The sequence below is a fragment of the Rosa chinensis genome, chromosome 3, assembly GCF_002994745.2.
Source record: "Rosa chinensis cultivar Old Blush chromosome 3, RchiOBHm-V2, whole genome shotgun sequence".
Lineage (NCBI taxonomy): Eukaryota > Viridiplantae > Streptophyta > Magnoliopsida > Rosales > Rosaceae > Rosa > Rosa chinensis.
The window spans coordinates 16774771-16797572 of NC_037090.1; the positions used below are offsets into that span (position 1 = coordinate 16774771).

General features: G+C 36.4%; 2 protein-coding genes across 2 annotated transcripts; one reads left to right on the forward strand and one right to left on the reverse strand.

The window, feature by feature from the left end:
- The first annotated feature begins 3188 nt into the window (after positions 1-3188).
- LOC112193280 (poly [ADP-ribose] polymerase tankyrase-1) lies at positions 3189-4770 on the forward strand. The gene is made up of 6 exons (XM_024333355.2): positions 3189-3405; positions 3770-3861; positions 3951-4029; positions 4115-4209; positions 4336-4431; positions 4517-4770. Exons 1-6 carry the CDS (start codon positions 3237-3239, stop codon positions 4595-4597), a joined length of 612 nt encoding a protein of 203 aa, XP_024189123.1. The 5' UTR covers positions 3189-3236; the 3' UTR covers positions 4598-4770.
- A 5803-nt stretch (positions 4771-10573) lies between these two features.
- Positions 10574-12007, reverse strand: LOC112194196 (alpha carbonic anhydrase 7). The gene is made up of 7 exons (XM_024334441.2): positions 11914-12007; positions 11607-11827; positions 11343-11449; positions 11162-11264; positions 10865-11026; positions 10736-10783; positions 10574-10642 (listed from the first exon to the last, which is right to left on the reverse strand). Exons 1-7 carry the CDS (start codon positions 12005-12007, stop codon positions 10574-10576), a joined length of 804 nt encoding a protein of 267 aa, XP_024190209.1.
- Positions 12008-22802: the final 10795 nt, after the last annotated feature.

Sequence of the window (22802 nt, forward strand, 5' to 3'; positions counted from 1 at the left end):
AAGTATGCAATTGAGAGTTCATATTAATAATCGAATAACATAATATGACACAATTATATGAGTAAACATATATTTCTTTTGTATTGTATTTTTTTGCGAGCTATAGATGAGTTGTACACTATACATGTGACTTCTAAACAGGCATGGTATGCTGCATGAATACTCAATCTCCTCCCATGATTGCGCAAAAACAGTAACAGCAAGAGTATAAATACAACCAAGACAACGTTATATTCTGGGAAACTGAAAGGGGAAAAGAGAAAAGTTTCTTCTCTAAATATGTAGCAATATATACACTTATACGTTCCTTTATTCTTTTCAACTCTCAAGTTATGAACTTGTGAACAGCACTAGCAATAAAGTAGGGCCGGTCAGTTTATTCTGTTTCTCCAAAAATGAACCAACCAATCGCAACATATGTTTCTAACTTCCAATCTTTTCAAGCACATTTCAACCCATACATACATGAAAACCATTATGATGAGTGACCCCGAATCTTTGATGTTGAGTGTTCTCGTGCTTGTGTTAAATTATATGCTTTAACTTATTAACTATTTTTCTACTTAAACATGAATAGGACATCGTTTAAAACCTAATATGACATGATAAATGTATTATGAAGATATAAATGAGTGTTGATACGTGTTATTTTCCTACTTGAAATTGAATTTAAAGACGAAAGAAGAGAAGATTAAAAATGAATATATATATTTGTGGGCGGTGACCAAATTGCAAGGGATGTAGTTGATGAGGTAGATAGTGTGAAGTAGATGGTGAAGAGGAATGGGTTTGGAAGGAGATCAGATTCTTGGCGTAAAGAATTATAGGGGGAGGAGGAGGGGTTGTGAAGGGCACGTAATAGCCAAGGCCAGCATCAGCAGTAGTTAGTGACTCAAAGTAAAGCATCAAATTCAATTATTGTTTAGTATTCTTTTGCGGTTTTGGTTGGTGACACAACATGGGGTTTGCTTCACTAATTCTCCTTTCCTATACTCTTCAATTTCTTGTATAATATATATCCATATTCCCACTACTGGTCTACTACTACTATTACTACTCATCCACTCTCCTCCAAAGCCTGCATGTATCCATGGTATTAAAATATCCAAGTTTCTATATATTGTATTGTCCGTATTTTGTATAGTGAGAGCATCCATTTTTCAGAATAATATATGCGTTCATAGGATTGAAATCTTCACTTGATTTCACATGTGCCAGCCATACTCATAGACAAAACTGAATTCTGCGGCTCTTGCCTATTGGAGACCCCATAAGAACACACAAAGAACAAGTCTTGCCTAGATGAGCCTTGATTTATGCCAACTTTCTGACTTGCATGTAGTTTTGACCTATTAGAATATGTATTAAAGTACATATTTGCTTCATTCATATGCTCCGTGAAACCAACTTCATTGCTGATGTTAATGCTAATTTTGATCATGTAGGAGTCTCAAAAAATTATGAATTTGTAAAAGTAAAATAAAATTGGAATTGATTTACTCATTTCATTTCATAATCCCGTTATATATGGAGAAAATTATAACAGAAATATCAATTACAATGATGACATTGAATGCTGATTGATCTGTAATCCTTGCTGATTGATGGTAATCGCTAATTCATTGATTCCCTCTCTGTCAGTCACTTTAACGAAGGCACATAATGTGTTTTTTCTTTAACTGAATTTACTTTTTTTTTCTTCTTCTGGAGGCTTGCTCAACTTTCAACTTTAACCAATTAAGTTCAGATTATAATTGAATATTTTGTGTTATAATTGTTTTTTCTAAAAATAAAAAAACACTAGAATAAGGTAGCTTTTTTGGTCATAACGCAGAAGCATATTCAAGAAAACATGCTTGATAAGTTGATAACCAAATTCCATTATTCCTTCATAGATGTTCGTTTAGCATATAATTTACATTAGTTCGGACACCTAGGGATCATGACATTATGCATGGTTGGTATGGACACATGTGAATATGTGACAGTGATAATGCAAAACCTCAAGCGAGCTATGTTAATTAGGCACTAGCTGCCCGAGAAGTATGCCTGCCTTCTGGCTTCTGTCTCTTTAGTGAAGTCCTTGCTAAGGTAGCTATTAGGATAGGTTTAGTAGCTCATCACATGAACCGTGAGACGAGTTTTTATTCTACTCTGATTTTGCAAACCCCATATGGCATTCCCACTTAATGATTGAAGCTGAAGCACCTAATGGCCTCATATTAACTTTCTACTATGTCAGTAAAGTATCAGTACGTAATATCTTTTTGAAGGCATTAACTATGAAAGGTGTATTAATTCTTCTCTACATTTTAATGTCAATTGATGAATGAACTACGTAAATGGTGGCAGTGAAACAGTTTTGAATTTTCCATAAATTTAGAAAACATTTTTCATAGAGTTTTGCATATCATTTAAGTGGATTTTTTGTTTTTACCAAAACTTAATTATAGAATGAAATATGCATTTCACAACTATCATATACTTAGGCTCAGTTTGGCTCCGAGGTGATTGTGACTTATAAATTAATTTAAGCAGTTATTTTTGTTTGGTAAAACAAAAGCCAGCAACTTAAAGTGCAATCTCACACTTTCCTATGCAACTTATGGAAGCTGCAAATACCATGCTTCTATAAGCTGGGCTTTTAGAAAGTTGATTGACTTTGGTCATTTTATACAATCCCAACACTTGTATTAAAGTTATTAAAGTTTACCAAACACTTAAACACTATTTTTTGTACTCACAACATAGCTAAAATATATTTTGCCAAACGTTCAGTCACTTAATTTGTAAGCCGATTATTCTCCCAGCACAGCTAAAGTTGATTATTTAAAAAGCACAGTCACACTAAACTAAGGCCTTAGTATATGTACAATTTGACGGACGGAAATTAATTAGTTAATTATGCTATGCTTCATATTGAAATTGTGCAAAGCTAAAATAAAGTGGGAGTGATCCCTATTCGTGGAATTTCTACTTTTTGTGAGAAGATACTCATACGTGAGTCGAACTCAATTCCCACTTACAAAGAATAAATCGACATCACTAAGTATGTCCTTGAATGGAATGACTTTGACTAGTTTCCTTTTCTTTCAGCCAAAACTTTGGGGCGCTCGTGCGAGCCCGACCCGGCCCAAGTGCCTAAAGAGCGCAACAGTAGTACCCTACTGGCCTGGCCTCTAAAACCCCTATTTGCGAAATCAGAAGAAGAAGACGCAAAACGAAGCCAAAAAGCAATGGCGGTTCCGGGCAGGGGTTTAGTGGAGGCTGACGACAACGATGACGAAAACGCTCTCTTTGAAGAAGAGGGTTTGGAGGACCTCGACTCTCACGCGCCTCCTCACCTACGCGCCATCGCTGACGCCACTCAGCTCGGCGACCTCGACGCCCTCCGACTCGCTCTCGGTACTTTTCGCATCTAAAATTCGCATACCCACTTTTGTTTTTGACTTGGGTTTCTTAATTCGTTGATAAAGTTCATTGCTTTGATTTGGGAATTTAGCCCAATTTTCATTTTGATAGACTTGTCTATATCCAAGATTTGTACTGAAAGAATGTCAGTATAGATTGGTTATATAAACTCAATTAAGCTCTAATAACCTTAAAGTTAGGTGCTTGTGATGTGTTCAATGTACAAAGTATGGGATTTCATGTTTGCCCTCTTGGTTACTTTGTATACAAGTGCTTTGGAAATTAGTATCTTGTTTTGTTTCTGGGTGTCAATCAAATTTCAGATGATGCTTGTTGGTGTTTTCGGATTTTTATGTAGATAACTTAGAAGGCAGTATTGATGAACCAGTGGAAGATGGGGACACAGCTCTGCATCTGGCTTGTCTCTATGGTAAACTTTCTTGTGTCCAGGTCAGTATGCGAAGAGTTTTATTTTTCATGTATGTTTTGGAAGTAAAGACTTTGAACTGAGAATAATTCGACTGATTGTTTCAATGTAGTTGCTTTTGGAGAGGGGGGCAAACTTGGAGGCTAAGGATGAAGATGGAGCTATTCCTCTGCATGATGCTTGTGCTGGGGGTAAGATATAAGAACTTGATACCAATTTTTAGTGTGAATTGTCTTTCTATTCATTATTTGACTTTTCTGCAAATGATGTATGCAGGATACACTGAGATAGTTCAACTTCTAGTTAACAGTGCTAATGACACCGAGCGTGTAAAGAGAATGCTAGAAGCAGTTGACGCTGAAGGTGATACTGTGAGTATAATTAATCACACCCTTCTTCTGTTTTACTAGGAATTTCTATTGGTGAAAAAACATTTCTTGAATATCCCAAGAACTGTATTCGAAGTTGTAATGTAGCCTTTCTTATCTATTCCACAGCCTCTGCATCATGCAGCCAGAGGTGAGCATGCTGATATTATAAGATTGTTGCTGGCTTCTGGAGCTTCTCCTACAAGGGCAAACCTGTATGGAAAGGTTCGTCGTTGAGTCCTATTTTGCTCTCTCTTATTTCCGGCTTCCTCTGCATTTGTGGTGTTTCTGATCAATTTTCTTTCGGCAGATCCCAAGTGAGTTACCAGAACCTAACACAGAAGCCAAGGGGATTTTGGAGGCTGCTGCTGATGCTATGGCATGCCAGTAGGTTTTACTTGCTGCAAAAAAAAAAAATTCTAGATTTCATTTAGGTTGTGAGACCCGCTTCTTTACATGGCTTCTATAGATCAGCAACACCAAAATGTGATTCATGGCCATTATTATGAGCTTCAGAATTTAGAATATCAAATATATAAATCAGCACATTCTCTTCCTATTCAAGGTTTTCGGGATATGATGCAGTTTATTTTTCTTTTTCCCTTCTGATTCTTTTATCTGATCACGTTTTCAAAGTTTTCATTGGGACACTACATCAGTACAAATGTTTTGGACCTTCGGTATAAGAACAACACAACCCTGCCTTGAGCAACTCTAACAGCTTTTCTATAATTTCTGTATTATAGAGAACAAAAGTCAAAGCTTTAGATTCTTTTCCTTCTCTAACTCCAACAGATTCTCTATTTTACAACAATCTTTAAAATCTCTATAATTCTTTTTTAAAATTTTAGAGATTGCTGTAAATTTAAGGAATTTAGTTTTTTCTTTCTTAATTTTCCCTAAAATGGGGATAGTTATAGGGAATCTGTTAGAGCAAATGAGACTTATTTTTCTTTAAATTAGAGAAATCAAAATATAGAGAAGCTATTGGAATTACTCTTAGCTGCTTGTTAGAGAGTGGCTTCATGTATATCATTGAACCAAGTCCCTGTTGTATAAACCTAGCACTCACACAATACAATATCTGGGAGAATTTCACTTGTTTATTCAAATGCTGAATGTTGGCTTATATAGCCTTACAAAGAAAAAATAGAAAACAAACGTACTTCCCTCATAAGTAAGGTTTAATGTATTCAAACCTAACTGCCCTCATAAGTAGAGTAACGTCCTCATAAGTAGAGTAACGTACTGCCCTCATGATTATGGTTTATTATCTGCAATAACTAAAACAAAACCCTCACAGAATAACAGCTAAGCCCCAGCTATTCCAACATATCCTCCCTTAAACTGTTTGCACTTGTGCAATCAGTTTATACCTGGTACCGTGCACATCCCAAGCAGCTCACGAAGCTTCTCAAACACTTCAAGTTTCAGTGGCTTCGTCATGATGTCTGCTATCTGATTCTGTGAGTTGCAATGGACCAGCTCCACTGTTCCATCTTTGGTAAGGTCACGAAGGAAATGGAAACGTACGTCAATATGTTTGCTTCTTCCATGCAACACCGGGTTCTTCGAAAGTTTTATAGTGGAGCTGTTATCACAATACACGGTTGTGCTTCCATTCTGAGCATGGCCAAGCTTTTCAAGAACTCTGCGCATCCAAATTCCTTGACAAGCACAGGAGGCTGCAGCTATAAACTCAGCTTCGGTGGTAGATAAGGTAACTACAGGTTGCTTCTTAGAAGACCATGAAACTGCACCAGTGCTAAGCAGAAACACGTATCCGGATGTGCTCCTCCGGTCATCTAGATCACCTGCATAGTCACTATCCGTGTATGCCTCAAGCTTTTCGTTCCCATTTCGTTTGTACAGAATCCCCAAATCAACAGTGCCTTTGAGATATCTGAGGACTCTTTTAACTGCTTGCATGTGTAGCTCAGTCGGACTTCCCATAAACCTGCTGATTAGACTTATCACATACATGAGATCTGGCCTAGTAGCTGCCAAGTACATCAAACAGCCAACAACCTGCTTATACATAGTGGTGTCCACCTTCACACCACTTTCATCTTTCATCAACTTGAATCCAGGGACAATAGGGTTCCTAGATGAGTTGCTCTTCTCCATTCCGAATCTCTCCAATACTTCCTTTGCATACTTCCTTTGGCAAATGTAAATCCCATCTTCATTCTGAACAACCTTGACTCCAAGGAAATAACGCATCTTACCAAGATCCGTCATGTCAAACTCTTGTTTCATAGACTTCTTAAATTCCTCAAACATGTATTCATCATTGCCAGTAAATATAAGGTCATCAACGTAAATACTAACAATGAGAATGGTACCTTTTTCTCCTGACTTCACGAACAAGGTATGCTCATGTGGGCACCGTTCAAATCCTTCCCTAGTGAAGTAGGCTTCGATACGACTGTACCACGCACGTGGAGCCTGTTTGAGGCCGTACAAGGCTTTCTTCAATTTATACACTTTCAACTCATCACCCTTCTTCACAAACCCTTGTGGCTGATCAACGAAAACGGTTTCATTTAACTCACCATGCAGAAATGCACTCTTTACGTCCATTTGATACACACACCATCCCTTTTTAGCAGCAAGAGCAATTATCATGTGTATGGTGTCCCACCTAGCCACAGGTGAAAACACCTCAGTATAATCGATCCCATACTGTTGAGCATACCCCTTAACAATAAGCCGTGCTTTGCATTTATCCACTTCTCCACTTTCATTCAACTTTGTTTTGAATATCCATTTTACTCCGATAGTTTTTGCTCCTTTTGGCAACTCGGTCAATTCCCAAGTACCATTTTTCTCGATTGCCTCTATTTCTTGAACCATTGCTGCCTGCCATTTTTCACTTTTGTGTGCCTCTTCAAACGTAGTTGGATCGGACGTAGAGGTGAACATCACAAGATTGTGCAACTCTTCTTCTTCTGATAGCCCTTCTCCACTTTCATAGTCTTGCATCCACACTAGTAATCTCCTTGTCCTCCCTTCTTGTTGAGCTTCTTCTTCCGACTGATTTGAGGAAGAGCTAGTTGCTCCTTCTCCTTCAGCTTCTTCTTCTTCGTTGCTAGTTGCTCCTTCTCCTTCAGCTCCTTCTTCTTCGTCACTTTCCCCAAACTCATTTATCTCTTCTTCACTATTATTCCAGTTTTAACACATCAAGCTTCACTTCTTCAGCACTTCTTTTCCAGTCCCAACTTGCATCTTCTTCAAAAATGACATCTCTACTAATCACAATGCGCTTAGAAGTAGGATCATAGAGCTTGTAGGCTTTGCTTTCTTCACTAATCCCCAACATCACACACTTGAAGCTTTTATCATCCAATTTCTTCCTTCTAGCTTCTGGAACATGGACATGTGCAATGCAACCAAAGACCCTGAAGTGGTGAACCGATGGTTTGATGCCACTCCAAGCTTCTTCTGGAGTCAATTCCTTCACTACCAAGGTGGGGCTTCGATTGAGAATGTATACAGTCCAGTTGACTGCTTCAGGCCAAAAAAACTTTGGAACTTGTTTCTCTGACAACATGCTTCGAACCATATTCATAATGGTTCGATTCTTTCTCTCAGCCACCCCATTTTGTTGAGGGGTGAAGGCAGTTGTCAATTGCCTGCTTATACCATGTGAACTACAGAAAGCATTAAACTCCTGAGAAGTAAATTCTCCTCCCCTATCTGTTCGAAGACATTTAATTGAAGCCCCTGATTCTTTCTCAACTAAACTCTTGAAGTTCTTAAATGAAGCAAAGGCTTGAGACTTTTCAGATAAGAAAGACACCCAAATTTTCCGACTATAATCATCTATAAAAGTGATCAAGTACCTTTTTCCACTGCTTGACAGAGGTGTGATCGGTCCACAAATATCCGAGTGCACTAGCTGAAGTTTGTGTGAGGCTCTCCATAAGCTTTTCTTTGGTATGGACTCCCTGTGCTGCTTGCCTATCATACAGTGTGTGCACAACTTGGTTGGTGTCTTTATTTCCGGCAAACCCTTCACAAGCTTCTTATATTGCAGAGTTCTTAATCCCTTATAGCCAAGGTGGCCGTAACGACAATGCCATAATTGAGTACTGTCTTCAGACGCAGTTTGGAAGCAGGTTAAGGTCTCAGACATGACTGCAAGGAGCACAAACATTCTATTGGCGGTCATATTGGTTTCCATAATCAAACCTTTCTTTGGATGATAAACACGACACTTCCCATCTTGAATCAAGATTGCAACCCTTTTTTCTTGTAGTTGACCGATGCTAAGCAAATTGTTCTTCAGCTTCGGTATATAATAGACATCAGTGATCACATGTGTGATTCCATTGATGTGTAGTCTAACATTTCCCTTCCCCATCACTACCATCTTGGAGTTGTTGCCAAGCTTCACATGTTGTCGAAACTGCTCATCCATACTTGTGAACCACCGCTTGTCACCACTCATGTGATTGCTACACCCTGAGTCCATAAACCAAACTTCTTCCCTTGTGGCATTGTTGAGCTCAATATGTGCCATCAACAGCATCTCTTCACTCTCATCTAACTCCACATAATGTGCACCTTTCTCCCAATCAGGACATTCGTATTGGAAATGTCCTAATTTGTGGCATTTATAGCATTCCACCAGTGCCTTGTTGAACTGTTGCATGCCCCTTCCTCTACCTCTGCCTCTAAAGCCTCGTCCTCTTGCTCCAACTCCGTCTTCATAGGACACCTTCAGAGCTTGCTCCTCTCCGGTATGGATACGCATTCTTTGCTCATGAACAAGCAGACTGCTTTGTAGTTCATCAATAGACATTGTGGTGAGATTGTTGGATTCTTCTATGGAGCACACCACGTAATTAAATTTGACAGGCATCGACCTTAGAATTTTCTCCACAATCACAAGCTGCTCCATTCTTTCACCATGAGCTTTCATCTTGTTGACAATGGTTAATGTCCGAGCAAAGTATTCATCTACCGTCTCTCCATCTTTCATTTGGAGCACCTCAAACTCTCTTCGAAGTGCCTGCAGCTGAGCTCTCTTCACCTTTGTAGAACCTTGGTACTTCTGCCTCATTGAGTCCCAAATGTTTTTGGCTGTCTCTTTGATGAGAATTGTCTCCATAATTGTTCTGTCAATGGCTTGGAAAAGGTAATTTTTCACCTTTAGGTCTTTCAATCTTGCATCTTCAATGGCCTTGCGCTGTGCCTCAGTGGGTTCAATTCCATCTGCTACTACCGGAATCCCATTTTCTACCAAGCCCCAATACTCCTTTGATCGCAAGAAGTTTTCCATGAGCATAGACCAATGGTCATAATGACCATTGAATCTAGGTATGGCAGGCTGAACATGATTGTTCTCTGTCGCCATCTCAAACTCACCCTCTAACTCCGAGTGTTTTCCTCACACTTTAACTCTATGTGTTTCTCTCACCCTCAACCCCTTATCCTTCTAAGAAAACTACGGTTTCTTAGCTCTCAAACTCTCAGACTCTCGATCAGGCCCTGTGAGGGGCTCTGATACCACTTGTTGTATAAACCTAGCACTCACACACTACAATATCTGGGAGAATTTCACTTGTTTATTCAAATACTGAATGTTGGCTTATATAGCCTTACAAAGAAAAAATAGAAAACAAACGTACTTCCCTCATAAGTAAGGTTTAATGTATTCAAACCTAACTGCCCTCATAAGTAGAGTAACGTCTTCATAAGTAGAGTAACTGCCCTCATAAGTAGAGTAACGTACTGCCCTCATGAATATGGTTTATTATCTGCAATAACTAAAACAAAACCCTCACAGAATAACAGCTAAGCCTCAGCTATTCCAACAGTCCCATAACCTTTAGATGGCCAACAACCTCACCGACACAGATCCACCGCCAGACCCAGCGCATGAACTAGAGGCCACCATTTGTCCCCAAAATCCAAAGCACCAATTTGTAACATTAGCAGTGCACATTTCAATGCAGAAACAACAGAACACCCTTCACAATGAACAAAGAACTCTCAGACTGTAGGGCGACCGATCGCATATGGCTGGCAATGTGGCTGTGATTTATGGGCAAGTAAGGCATAGTTTCAAGCCCTAGTTTTAGGTTTAAACCAAGACAAATCTTCAAATGGACAAGGAGCAAAGAATCAAACCTCAAAAATGAGGTAAAATTAATAAATTCGAAAGAAACAAATAGTCAAAGTCCCAATAGAATCATTTGCTCCAGCTCTATCAATAGTCAAATAAGAATAGAGCGTTTAGACTAAAGATTTTTTATTTTTTCATCTCTCTTGGAGACGTACAATAACCCTAGTAAACGAGTATGGTATATTCCTAATAGGAATGGTTGACTCACAGTAACAAAATGGAATCCCTAGTTCCCTACTGCGGACCAAAGAGCGTGATATCTCGATTGTTAAGAGGCTGTAATGGTCTTGCATTCATCCCATGCTGCATTCAAGTTAATCAAAAGAAGAACTTAATAAAATGTGATTTTTATTTTGATGTGTAGATGAGGTCAGTCAATAAAAATATGTTACTTACATCGACTTGTTCAATTAGCCCCAGCTGTTCTTCTGAAACAGAATGTACCTGAGATGAAAATGTGAATCTTATTACAAGACTTTCGAAGAAAAACTTTGTTAAGGTGAAATGAAGAAGAGGTCATTGTACCTCTTCGTATACGCTCCAAATAACTCCTCCAGTGCAAGGAGGGGTCGTGAGTGAGCCCATGTATCTGTAAAATCGTGAGCTTGGCCATTTTATTAAACTTGGATCAATCACTCCCAAGCGTGCCTCCTTTGTACCACTTAAGGAGGATACATCGTTGCTTATCTGAAAGAAAAAAAAAAAAAAAAAAAGGATGATGGTAGAAATTATGCCTCTAGTTTCCTAGTAACCAATGCTATACGTGCAGCAGCCTATTCTTTTTCCGAATCACAACTATGATATTTTGAGCCTTAACTTTACCTTTGACAGGAAAGGATCGGGATTGCCACTTTGGTATAGGAATGCGACTACAGCCACATCGTTGTTCTGGCTTTGGTGAACCATGTGCAATTCCAAATCATAACTGATAAAAAGAACTCTGTTTAGACATATATGAAGTATTTTGGATTTTTCAAACAGAGAAGCAAAGAGAAAGAGAAACCTTCTGCCATTAATGAAATGTTCAGAAGATCTGTGCCAATGACATCTTTTGAGCAAGTAATCAGTGCCATTTATTTGAATTGATCCAGCATCACCCTCCCATTGAATCTGCAGCAATTTAATATAAACATAGCTAAGAAAAATGGAACAGGAAAAGGTAGCGATAATGACACTCTGATGTTACTTGTGATAGCTAAAATTGGAATTCCATTATCGTGACCTAGAAAAGATTGTACTGAATAATATTAGCTAGGCACTTCCATACCGAAATAGCATAACCTTCATGCTTCATGGTTGCATTTGAAGGCTTATAGCTCATGTTAAGATCATCTACTCTTGAGATTGCTTTTCTAGCATTCGAATCCAACAAATCTATTGGCGATTGTAATTTTCCATCTTTGCATTCCTTCCATTCTTCCTTGAGCTCTCCCCAGTGCTCTGGTCCCTTGGGGCTCCCTTGCCTATAATCATACCCTATTTCTTCCACTGCACCAAAAAAAACAAAATTAGCTCAGTAGGTAGTGATTATGATGATGATGATGAATTCATGTTCTTATATATTTTGGCATTACCTCCTTGGCCACTGACGGGTCTGATGGGGTGCCAGGACAGAAGAAAAAGAGTGAAAGCAAAGAACTGAAGATGGACTTTCTTTGATTTAACCATCACTACGTCTGCAATGAATAATAGATACAGCATTAAATCTACAATAGTAAATTTACAGCTATTGCATAATGTAATCAATTCATATCCGATGCTAACTCTACTTGAACGTACATTCAGTTCATGTATTTGGTACTCTAATTCAACTTTCTTTTTTAGCAATGTTGACAACCTATAGGGGAGAAATATATCAAATGCTATAACAAAGACTTGTAATCCTGCTTTTTTTGTCATGCCAATCTTTCATCGGTACATATTCATGCTAGGTATTTTTAGGAAAACTACCAGCCAGTCAGGTACGTAAGTCAGTACACCAGTAACTTACAGTAGTAAAACCACCAGAGGAGTTTTTGTTTTGAATTAACTCCCTGTTCAAACAAACGTAAAACAATTAATGACATCCCATCTTTCTAGAGATATATAAGAGCATCTTTTGTCATGCTAACGATTTTGACTATCTACTCAAAATAGCTAAAATAAAGATTAATGGAGAGTCACTAATTAGCAGTCTGCAGCTGTTAAAATAGATAAAAAGCTAAACATGTTCTCCAAAATAGCTAAAGAGCCGAAATAGAGAGTTTGCTAAAGATGCTCTTAGGAGTCTAGTGCGGCTGCTAAAATTAATAAAAAGCTAAACATGCCCTCCGAAATAGCTAAGGAGTCAAGATAGAAAGTTTGTCAAAGATGCTCTAATGAAATTAACAAGGATATAATAGGGAGGAGGTTACTATATGGTCAGATTGTTGGGCTCCTGCTTTGCATAAGGGGAGGCCGAGTACCAATGTTTTAACAATGGTGGAAGTTAGAAAAGTTAGTGAATTGTTGTCAGCTACGGGAGTTTGGAATGAGGCTCTGATTCGAAGGCTGTTTGGGGGGGAGGAGGCAGAAATTATTTTAAACATCCCTCTTAGCCACTAAAATATATCTGATAGGGTGGTATGGAAGTTGGAAAAGAATGGTGAGTTTTCTATTAAAACTGCTTACCGATTTGCTTTTTTACACTCTTCTTGTCGTAGCCCTTTTACTCTGGCAGTGAGTGGGAATTTTTGGAAAAGGATTTGGAAAGTGCTAGTTCCTAATGCAGCAAAAATATTTGCATGGAGGGTTTGTCATGACATTATACCATCTCTGGACAGACTAGCTACAAGGCATGTTCAAGTAGGATCTCAGGGTTGTGTTTTGTGTGAAGGTAGTGGTGAGTCTACTTTACATTTGTGTACAGATTGCCCCATTACGAGGCAGGTATTGCACGGACATGTGATCCTGAAGAGGACGTGTTTTGATCCACAGGTTGTAGATTGTGACTTGTTGACATGGTTTGGATATTGTGTGAGGACGTTATCTATTACAAACCTGGGGGTTTTGATTTTTCTATTGTGGAGCATTTGGAAGGAAAGAAATTCACGAGTATGGGAAGGAAAGAGTGTATTGGCCTGTGAAGTTTTTCTTCGAGCTAATTCTCGCTTGCATGAGTTTCGTGTTCATAATACAAACTCTACTCTGGGGACTGCTCGTAGAAGAAGAGTGCAAGCATGGGGGGCTCCGTCAGCAGGTGTTTTAAAAATCAATGTTGATGGCTCCTTTCATCATACCACTAGAACAGGTGGTTTCGGCTTTGTAATTAGGGATTCCAGTGGTGCAATGGTAGCTAGGGGCGCCCTTTACAGGGATTGATTTCATCTGAGCATGCCAAGGTTTTGGCGTGCAGGTCTGCAGTTAATTTTGCAATTGATCATGGTTTCACTCCAGCTAGCTATTTTGGAAACTGATGCACAAGAGGTGCAACGTCAGCTCTCTACCCAAGCGAGCGTTAATACTTCGGCGTTGGGACGATTATATGAGGACCTGAGCTTAATTCTGGCATCTCATAATAGTTTGCAAGTTCACTATGTTAGTAGGAAGACCAATGTAGTGGCCCATATGTTAGCCGCTCATGGGAGTTGTATGATGCAGGATTGTTTTTATGTTTCAGTTCCTCGTTTCCTAGCAGCTGCTATTGGTGTAATCTGCAATTTCTTCAATAAAGGGCTTACCTCCTTCTCAAAAAAAAAAAAAAACAAGGATATAATAGAATCTAAAAACTAATTAATTGACACTTTGAATAAATTCACTAAACGTTTATAAATAAATTAGCTTATAAAAAAATATATGAAAATTGAAAGGTTGGGATTTATTTCATTTCATTTACAATACGAGAACAATTCTCTCCCCCTAATGAATTCTCTAATTAGGAAAATCTAGAGACTATATTCTTAGACTAATCATTCTCCCTAGTACCCCAACGTGGGGTTTGCAATTTCGCATGGGATTATTTTACTTATATGCAGGATTATCATAAGAAAGTAATTATCATGTAACTTTTGTAGCCCCGCAACATCTAAGTTCAATTCTATTCTCACTGGGGCCTGTTTTAACTTTTCCTCTTTCTGGGAAGGGTATACCGTATACGCCTCACGCAAAAGACTGCTAACGTCCTAACGAGCAGGGGCGGATTCATAAATTTTTTTTAGGTAAGGCAAGTCAATGGCAGGAGGGGAAGGGAGGAAAATTAGAGAGAAGTTGCAGATTTTGGAGGTAATTGTGAAGATTTTGCCTTAATTTTGCCCTGTTTTTACCTTGATTTTGCCTAATTTTTGTCATTTTCTTCCCCAATTCATCTTGTTTTGCCCTATTTTTGCCATTTTCACATCCCTTGCCTACACCAAATCAATGTAAAATAAAAAATCCAGTCTAGGCAACTGCCCAAACTGGGCTCTATGTGGATCCGCCCCTACTAACGAGAAGCTAATATCATCTAATTATATTTTTTTATTTCAAAAACAAAAAAAGGAGAGAATAAGAAAGTAATATTATTCAAAAAAAAAAAGTAATATTAAGGTTGGAGACTTGGAATACGTGCACAATGACTTCTATAATAGTGTGAAGAACAGCTACAAATTAAAATTGTAAGGCATGTGTTAGTCTTAATTCGTTTTATACGTGGACAATTGAGATTGTTAATATATGCAAACTCAAACATACAAGGATCATTCACAAACACTCTAGATACAAGTCATACAACATATGTTATATATTTGGTCAATATATCAAAGAGATCGAAGAATACTAGCCTTGAGTGTTCACGTTGTTGATGTTTGGGACTTCGGTCTTTTGCTTCTCACCAAGGTCGAGTTCCTCTAATGGGGGACTGGTCCTAAAATATAGACTTAAAAGTAAAAGCACACGTTACCGGAAATAAGAAGAACACAACTCTTTATACAACAAGCTATATTTTTCATTTTAACGTCAAAAAGCTCAATTACAAACATAACAAACTCCTACTTAAATAGCATAAGAGTCTAATCAAAATTAAGAAAATTAATAAATGAAAAAAATAACAAAAGAATAATAAATCTATCCAATTAATAATAAAAATTAATACCGCTAAATCTATGCTCGCAATTATAAATAAAGATATGAGAAAGAAATTAGCATTCATTTGCTGTGAAGTTTATTGTTGCCTTAACTTCGGCTGTGATATTAAAGTTATTTCTGATTTTATTAAATCCATTACGTGTTTTTCTTGCTTGGATGACGTGTATTCAAATTGGTTGAGTCAATTAGTTAATTGCTAAGTTGAGATTTACCTAGTGGAGGTAGGTATAACTAAGTTGACTATATTAAGATCTACCCAGATGGTGATGGTCGTATAAAATATCAAGGTAGGTCAATGTTTACTAACTATATTAAGATCTACCTAGTGGAGGTAAGTTACAAGCATCCCCGGTTCCATTTATGATTTTCGAAAGAATATGGTTTAAGACTTGCCACAAAATTGAATTATATCATAAACCTTGTGAGATTGCCTTGCACACCACGGCTTCAATTTACCACTGAGCGAGATAGCCTTATCATGATGAAAGTTTTCTAGTTATAGGACAAAATTGACAACACTTGGTAATAGACTTGGAGTAATGCCTTAAAGAAAAGGAAACACCATAAAAATAAACATGAGTGGAATTGAAACGAGTAGTGGTAAGACTGGCAACAAAAATGAAGTCTATCATAGACCTTGTTAAATAGCCTTGCACACCATGTCGAAAATTCTGTATTCATCTGTTTATCTAATTATATAGCTCTAGTATGTAAATATATGACATCATGTTGTAGTCAATTTTAATAAAAATAGTTACTGACGCGCCTGAAAGCAAGCGCATAATTTAACCCTGAAATGTCGTTAGTAGTATAAGTAAGTAGGGATCGTTCTATCCGGGGATTGAGGGTACACCTGTAATTGTGAAACAAATAAAGAAAAGTATTATTTACAAAAATAAAATAAAGAATAAATATATACAAGTGAACAAAAATAAGGGGGGGTTTTAAGATTTATAGAATTGAAAATTAAAATAAATAAAATATAAAAACACATGTACAAGGGTGGATCGCAAGGAACAAAGATCAAAACCACATCCATATGCAAGAAATCCAATTACAATTCCTATAGTTGATTTTAAATGTCATGAGAGAGGAGTTGATCATGTGAAACATTCGAAAGCAAATGATTTCCCATATTTTACTTTTCAATGCTAATTAACCTAAGCGAAAGCACCTAGATTAATCCTATCAAACATGCAATCAAGCCCTAGAAAGCTAGTCAATCATGACATGTTCAACGCATTAGACATAGAGAAAGGCTATCAACTCAAGTGTACAACTTAGTATGGAAAAGTCCACCTAATTGCAATCCTCTTTAATTAAATTCGGTCTTTGCACAAAACCTTTACTACTTTGATTCAAGTTTACACAAAACAAAAAGTCGATTTCATGTTCTTAAACCTAGCACCAATTATATCAAAACCCTAAGTGTTTGCAACCACATAAGATTAAAATACAAAAGTTTTCTATCATGCAAATTTAATTAAACAAACCCACATAAGCAACATAAAAATCAACATATAGAAATCACAACTTTATCTCAAAACATATAAACGGGCTTTAAACTTTGCCCTTAACATTATTTGTTAACTAGAATTCATAGTTCTACAAATCTAAACAAAGAAAACCAAAAGAAATTACAAGGAAAAAGATAGAATTACACCATGAAAGGAGTGGATGATGAAGAGCTTGAGACGTTGATCTTGAATCTTTAAAGCAAGACTTCACTATCACGGCACAAGGTGGATGATGACGGCTAGGAGGCTTCATGGCTTCTTCTTCTCTTCTTCTCTTTGCTTAAAAATGCAGAAACTTAAAACTAGAGAATGGAGAGAAAAATGGAAAGGAAATGGAGAGACAAAGAAGATGAGATGGATGAAGGAAAATGTATTTTGAGAGTGAGAGGAGAAGTGTATTTATAGCCCAAAAAATGATGAATGGAGGGTGGAGATGAACATAAATGAAGGGCTAGATATGTTAGACAAATTTGTAAAAAATATCTTCCCACTTGTTTATCACTTGTTCAACTTGAATTGATTTTCCTCCTCAAGATTTTCCACTTGCTTGCAACTTTGATTTTCCTCCTCAAGATTTTCCACTTGCTTGGAGGTCCTAAAAATAGAAACTAATAAGAAAAATAGAAACTTTCCTAAAATGAAAAATGGCAACTACCGAAAATGGAAACTTACTAAAAATGATAAATAGAAACTATAAAAATAGAAACTTTCTACAAATAGGAACTTTCCCAATCAAAGAATGAAAACTTTCCTAAACAGGGTTTTAATAAGGAAATAACGCAAGAAATGTAGGGAAAAGCAAGTAAAACGTCGCATTAAAATGCTCCTATCAGTTACTTAACAATCTCTTACTATGTTGCTTGAATCTAGTATTAGTAATAATGAGGTTTTTCGATCCAAGTCCTTTTTGTTATATAAAATATGGATGTAGTCTGCACATCTTTTCTTGTTAATTGAGGTCCATTTGATTTTTAATAGTCCATTTTACCCTTAGAACACAATAAGGTAAATAATTTCAAATTCGCTAATTAAATCACAGTTTTAGCTCAATTTTAAATTTCAAATTCAAATTCCAAAATTTAAAATTCATCGATGAATAATTTTTAGATATATAAGATTAAATGCATTCCTATTAAATATGTAAGATGTAGGTATCGAATACTTATATACCTATATTATAGGATGAAAACCTTTAGAACAAAAATTTAAACATTATTACTTCAATTGTTTCTATATAATAGTTATTTAAAGTTGTATAATAGAGATTTGACCTACCTAGACATACGAAGCAGGAAAAGAAACATAGAATATATTACCAATCTAATCAAAAGGTACAAATATGTACATAAAAACCTATACCTTATTAAAAGATAAAGGTATGAAAGAGAAAGTGAGAGATAATGAGAGATCCTTAGATATAGAGATATAGAGAAACTTGAAAATTTTAAACTTGTGAAATCTTACCTATAAATGAGGTATGTAAATGTGAAATAAAAATGTCTGATCAAATTCTATGGCAAGTTATAGGTCCATAATCTATTCTATATCAAACGTAAACAAAAACTTCTTACGAAGTTTATGATAAATGTAGTTGCGAATTAAAGAAATCACGTTAGTAAGACCTAAAAACAAATTAAGAAGGGAGAAACCACACAAAAACTACATATATGAGAGAAAAAGAAATAAACAAAAAAAAATCAGAAGTATATATGTGTTGGAAAGAAGAAATGCATGGAAGAAGGAGAGGAAAAAAGAGATGATCATTCGGTAGAAAAGAAGAAGAAGAATAAGAAGATGAAGAAGGATCGTAGAAGGAGATATATATTGAATAGCAATGAAAAATCATGTCTTAATATATAAAGATTCCTCTTTTGAATTCAATCAAGGATCTATTATTGTTAATTAAAGTCAACATATCAAATTTGATAATTTTACATTAACAAGATTGCAATAATTTAGGATTATAATTAATATATTGATTTTTATTGTTTATTGTAGAATATATTAAATAAGGATATGTTAGGAATGGAAAATTTAGATGTTGAATCAGTAAGATAGAATAGGAAACAAATCCAATATGGCATGTGAGTCATAGGATTGCGATTAATAAAAAAAATTCATCTGAACTACACCCAATATGTGGTGTGAGTTTTAGACTTAAATCAAATTAACTCTTATCGATAGATATTCTGTCCCTACACACATTGTTGTGTGATACGTGCTTAGCTGAAAATTCGTAAGTACTAAGATCTCAAAAACACTTATGTCGACGACAACACCGTCGCTAAAAGTATCAAAAACAATAAGTGCTTGTAACCGACGAACAAACAGAAACATTTGGCTTTCCTTATCCTCTCTTGGCGGGATGTGAATGTACATTTCCTCATGGATATACCTGTCACTGTAAGCCTTCAAAACCCACCTCTCCCACCCAAACAGTTCCACACCAAAAGACTTCAACTTGCTCATAAAGCAACACGCCAAGCTCAAAAACGACCATGCAATCCTCTCAACCTATACCCACATGGAGTCTCTAGGATTGGCGCCGGATAACTCCTCTCTCCCTCTCGTTCTCAAAGCCTGTGCGCGGCTGAGCGCCGTCGAGAGAGGGAAGGGGATACATTCGAGTATTTGGAACTCGGGTTTGGATAAAGATGTGAGGATTGGGACTGCCCTTGTTGATTTCTACCGCAAAAATGGGCTCATTGAGATTTAAGAACTTGATACCAATTTGTAGGGTGAATTGTCTTTCCATTCATTATTTGACTTTTCTGCAAATGATGTATGCAGGATACACTGAGCTAGTTCAACTTCTAGTTAACAGTGCTAATGACACCGAGCGTGTAAAGAGAATGCTAGAAGTAGTTGACGCAGAAGGTGATACTGTGAGTATAATTAATCACACCCTTCTTCTGTTTTACTAAGAATTTCTATTGGTGAAAAAACATTTCTTGAATATCCCAAGAACTGTATTCGAAGTGGTGATGTAGCCTTTCTTTTCTATTCCACAGCCTCTGCATCATGCAGCCAGAGGTGAGCATGCTGATATTATAAGATTGTTGCTGGCTTCTGGAGCTTCTCCTGCAAAGGCAAACCTGTGTTGTAAAAAAATATGGTACGGAATTCCCATAAAATTAAAATAAAATAATATGGAAATATCTTGAGAAATAAAAATTGAGATATAAATAAGAAAATGAAATAAAGTAAGAAAATAATATAATATATAGGTTTTATATAGGAAAACTTATCGAGTTAAGGTGTGCAAGCGCACTGTCCTAAGAGAAGATTCGTCCCCTACTGCACAGGGTTGAATGACGAACTTCCCCCAAGATACAACAACTCTTTGAGCTTCGTCATGCAGCTAAGAAGCCTTATTGAACCTTAATCATCCGTGCACTCAAAACGGTGTATAAGTAAAGTATGTATATGTATAGTTTGTAAGAATATCTTTAGTAGAGGTACCGGTATTTGGCTAGAGTGGTTGCATTATGGTGGATTATACCGTCATGTATACCCTCATTATCCGACAATCTAAACTCCCACACATATGCATGTTTCATGTCTCACCATATGCCTTCCAACCATAGCCACATACCCTTATATAGGGCACACTTACCATACCATCAATAGCCTCATTAACCATATAACGGTCAAATAATAATCATATATTTAAAACACAAAACCGTTAAACCATAAATAGAGAAATAAACACAAAATAAAAATAAACCCCAAAATAAATGAAATATATTTTAATTTTAAATCATAAAATTTCCAACAATCCCCCACTGATTTAAAATTAAAATAAAATCATTTAAAACAAAATAAGTGAGTGTTTTTACTATGCAATCGGCATAGGTACCTTTCGGGTTTGAACCTAGCTTAGTATGATAGTCTCTATTTGAGGAACCAAAGTGACACAGTCTTGAACTTTGATACCTTTGACCAAACTTCATCATATCACACACACAGTACGGGTAATTAGACAGGTTCGCGTGTTGGCGCATTTATGGCTGTGGGCGCATCTTGATTCTCATGAGAGTATTAGAGAACAGACCAATTCTCATTGTCGCGGCCTCACGAACAACTCTCACTTAGGTGAGTTCTCCAAGGGTACGTGTGCTCGGACCCCGCAGGAGTTTGCCCGTCTCGAAACTCATTCAGGGTATCATTGTTTTCCCTTCCTAACGTCACATTTAATATAGCACTTAATGCCTTAGGGATGCACAAGATAATATCTCTTTTGGATATATCCTTAAAGTTTATGTGTGCTATATTTGAGTCACGCAGTATGGATTGTTTCTACCACATTGAACTTGCTTCATGGGATCTCCAATCACAGAAGTTGGGTTACCTCCCTAGGTGACTCCCTTATGGGCTTAAGCACCCCTTCAGCAATTTTATATATAGTCTCCTCCTCGAGACTATAGGGGCCTCCTCTGCGAGGCATGTTTATATGACTTATATTATATTTATTTTATTTTTCCTTTTTGTTTATATCTTGCTTGTCACTTTAGCTCACAATACCTGCATTTTAATTTATCTGCAAGCTTCAAATAAACCTTCAGCCACAATTCTCACAGGAGTGTTTTCCTCCATATGAGAACAAGAAATTTTATGACTCTGCACTGATTATTTAATGATCACGTAAGATAAAATGCTACGAGTGTTACCCCCACATTACCATAGGGCATTTAAAAATACCATTGAAGTAAATATTAAGTGGTGAACAAAAATATAAACCATAACGCCCACATTTCCTGATATTGAATAAAGCATAACCCCCAGATTACTATGATATTAAATGTTCTTCAAGATATGTTTATAAATATTAATGGGAGTTATAACTAGAGCTTACCCCCACATCTCAACGATAGAGGCTCTTCATGAGAGAATTATACTCATAAGTCATAACAAAATCAGTTATGTAAAAGTCCGTAATAATAAACATTAAAGAATACTAATGAAATAGTTAAAATTTCAAATAGTAACCCCCATTTTTGAAATCAAAAATAACTCCTCAATGATTTATTGAAGCAAAATGAAAACCTTCTCGATCACAATTGAACTTACAAGTTTTTTTTTTTTTGAGCATGCATTTTTGTTTATGAACGGTTGCATTTTTTGTACACACAAGCTAACATAGAGTAGCGTATATAAATCTCATCATGTATTTATAAATTAATTTTTAGAGTAGAAGAAAACGTATCATCACTATTTTCTTTCTCTGCAATCACTCAGAAGCTCAATCAATGTTACAGCTAATAACTCAACTAAATTTTAATAATGAGACAAAATTAATAGTATCACCACAATTGGAAGCAGCATTATTTTAGATATGAAAGAAAGATAAATAATCATTAATTATGATATGCAACTCGAATGAAATATATGCTTCTCCTCGAAACAAAAGGCAAAGGTTATTTGTAACTGACCTGATAACATATAAAGCGCTGTAATAGACTTTAAGGTCAATCGCATTCATAATATAATTAATATTTTCAATGGTACGCTGTACGCAAAACAATTACTAGTATGTATGTAAATACAATCGAATAACTCATAAAATCAGTAATCAAGTACGTACCTGTAATAACCCGAACTTTTAGGAATAATTATATTGCATTTTTTTTTATGATCTCGACAGTTCATATATCTTAGAAAACATTTTTTTTTTGTGTGAAGATTTTGATAATTCAAAAAGCTCATCTCATAACTTTCTAACTCATGAGTTTATTACGAAAATTCCTTTTTGAGTGTTGGATCATCTCAACATTTATAATTCATGTAGATGCCTAGAGATTACACTTCTCTAAATCATTTCAATTCCTAAGCATTTTAATTTGAGTTGATTAGTTTTACTCATTTTG

Excerpts from the sequence above, each read along its gene's own strand:
- LOC112193280 (XM_024333355.2), top strand. The coding sequence starts at position 3,237 with ATGGCGGTTCCGGGCAGGGGTTTAGTGGAGGCTGACGACAACGATGAC. Across the intron at positions 3,406-3,769 it reads CGCCCTCCGACTCGCTCTCG|ATAACTTAGAAGGCAGTATT; the intron begins GTACTTTTCGCA and ends ATTTTTATGTAG. Across the intron at positions 3,862-3,950 it reads GTAAACTTTCTTGTGTCCAG|TTGCTTTTGGAGAGGGGGGC; the intron begins GTCAGTATGCGA and ends GTTTCAATGTAG.
- LOC112194196 (XM_024334441.2), bottom strand. The coding sequence starts at position 12,007 with ATGGTTAAATCAAAGAAAGTCCATCTTCAGTTCTTTGCTTTCACTCTT. Across the intron at positions 11,265-11,342 it reads CATTTCATTAATGGCAGAAG|TTATGATTTGGAATTGCACA; the intron begins GTTTCTCTTTCT and ends TCTTTTTATCAG. Across the intron at positions 10,784-10,864 it reads TTTGGAGCGTATACGAAGAG|GTACATTCTGTTTCAGAAGA; the intron begins GTACAATGACCT and ends TTTTCATCTCAG.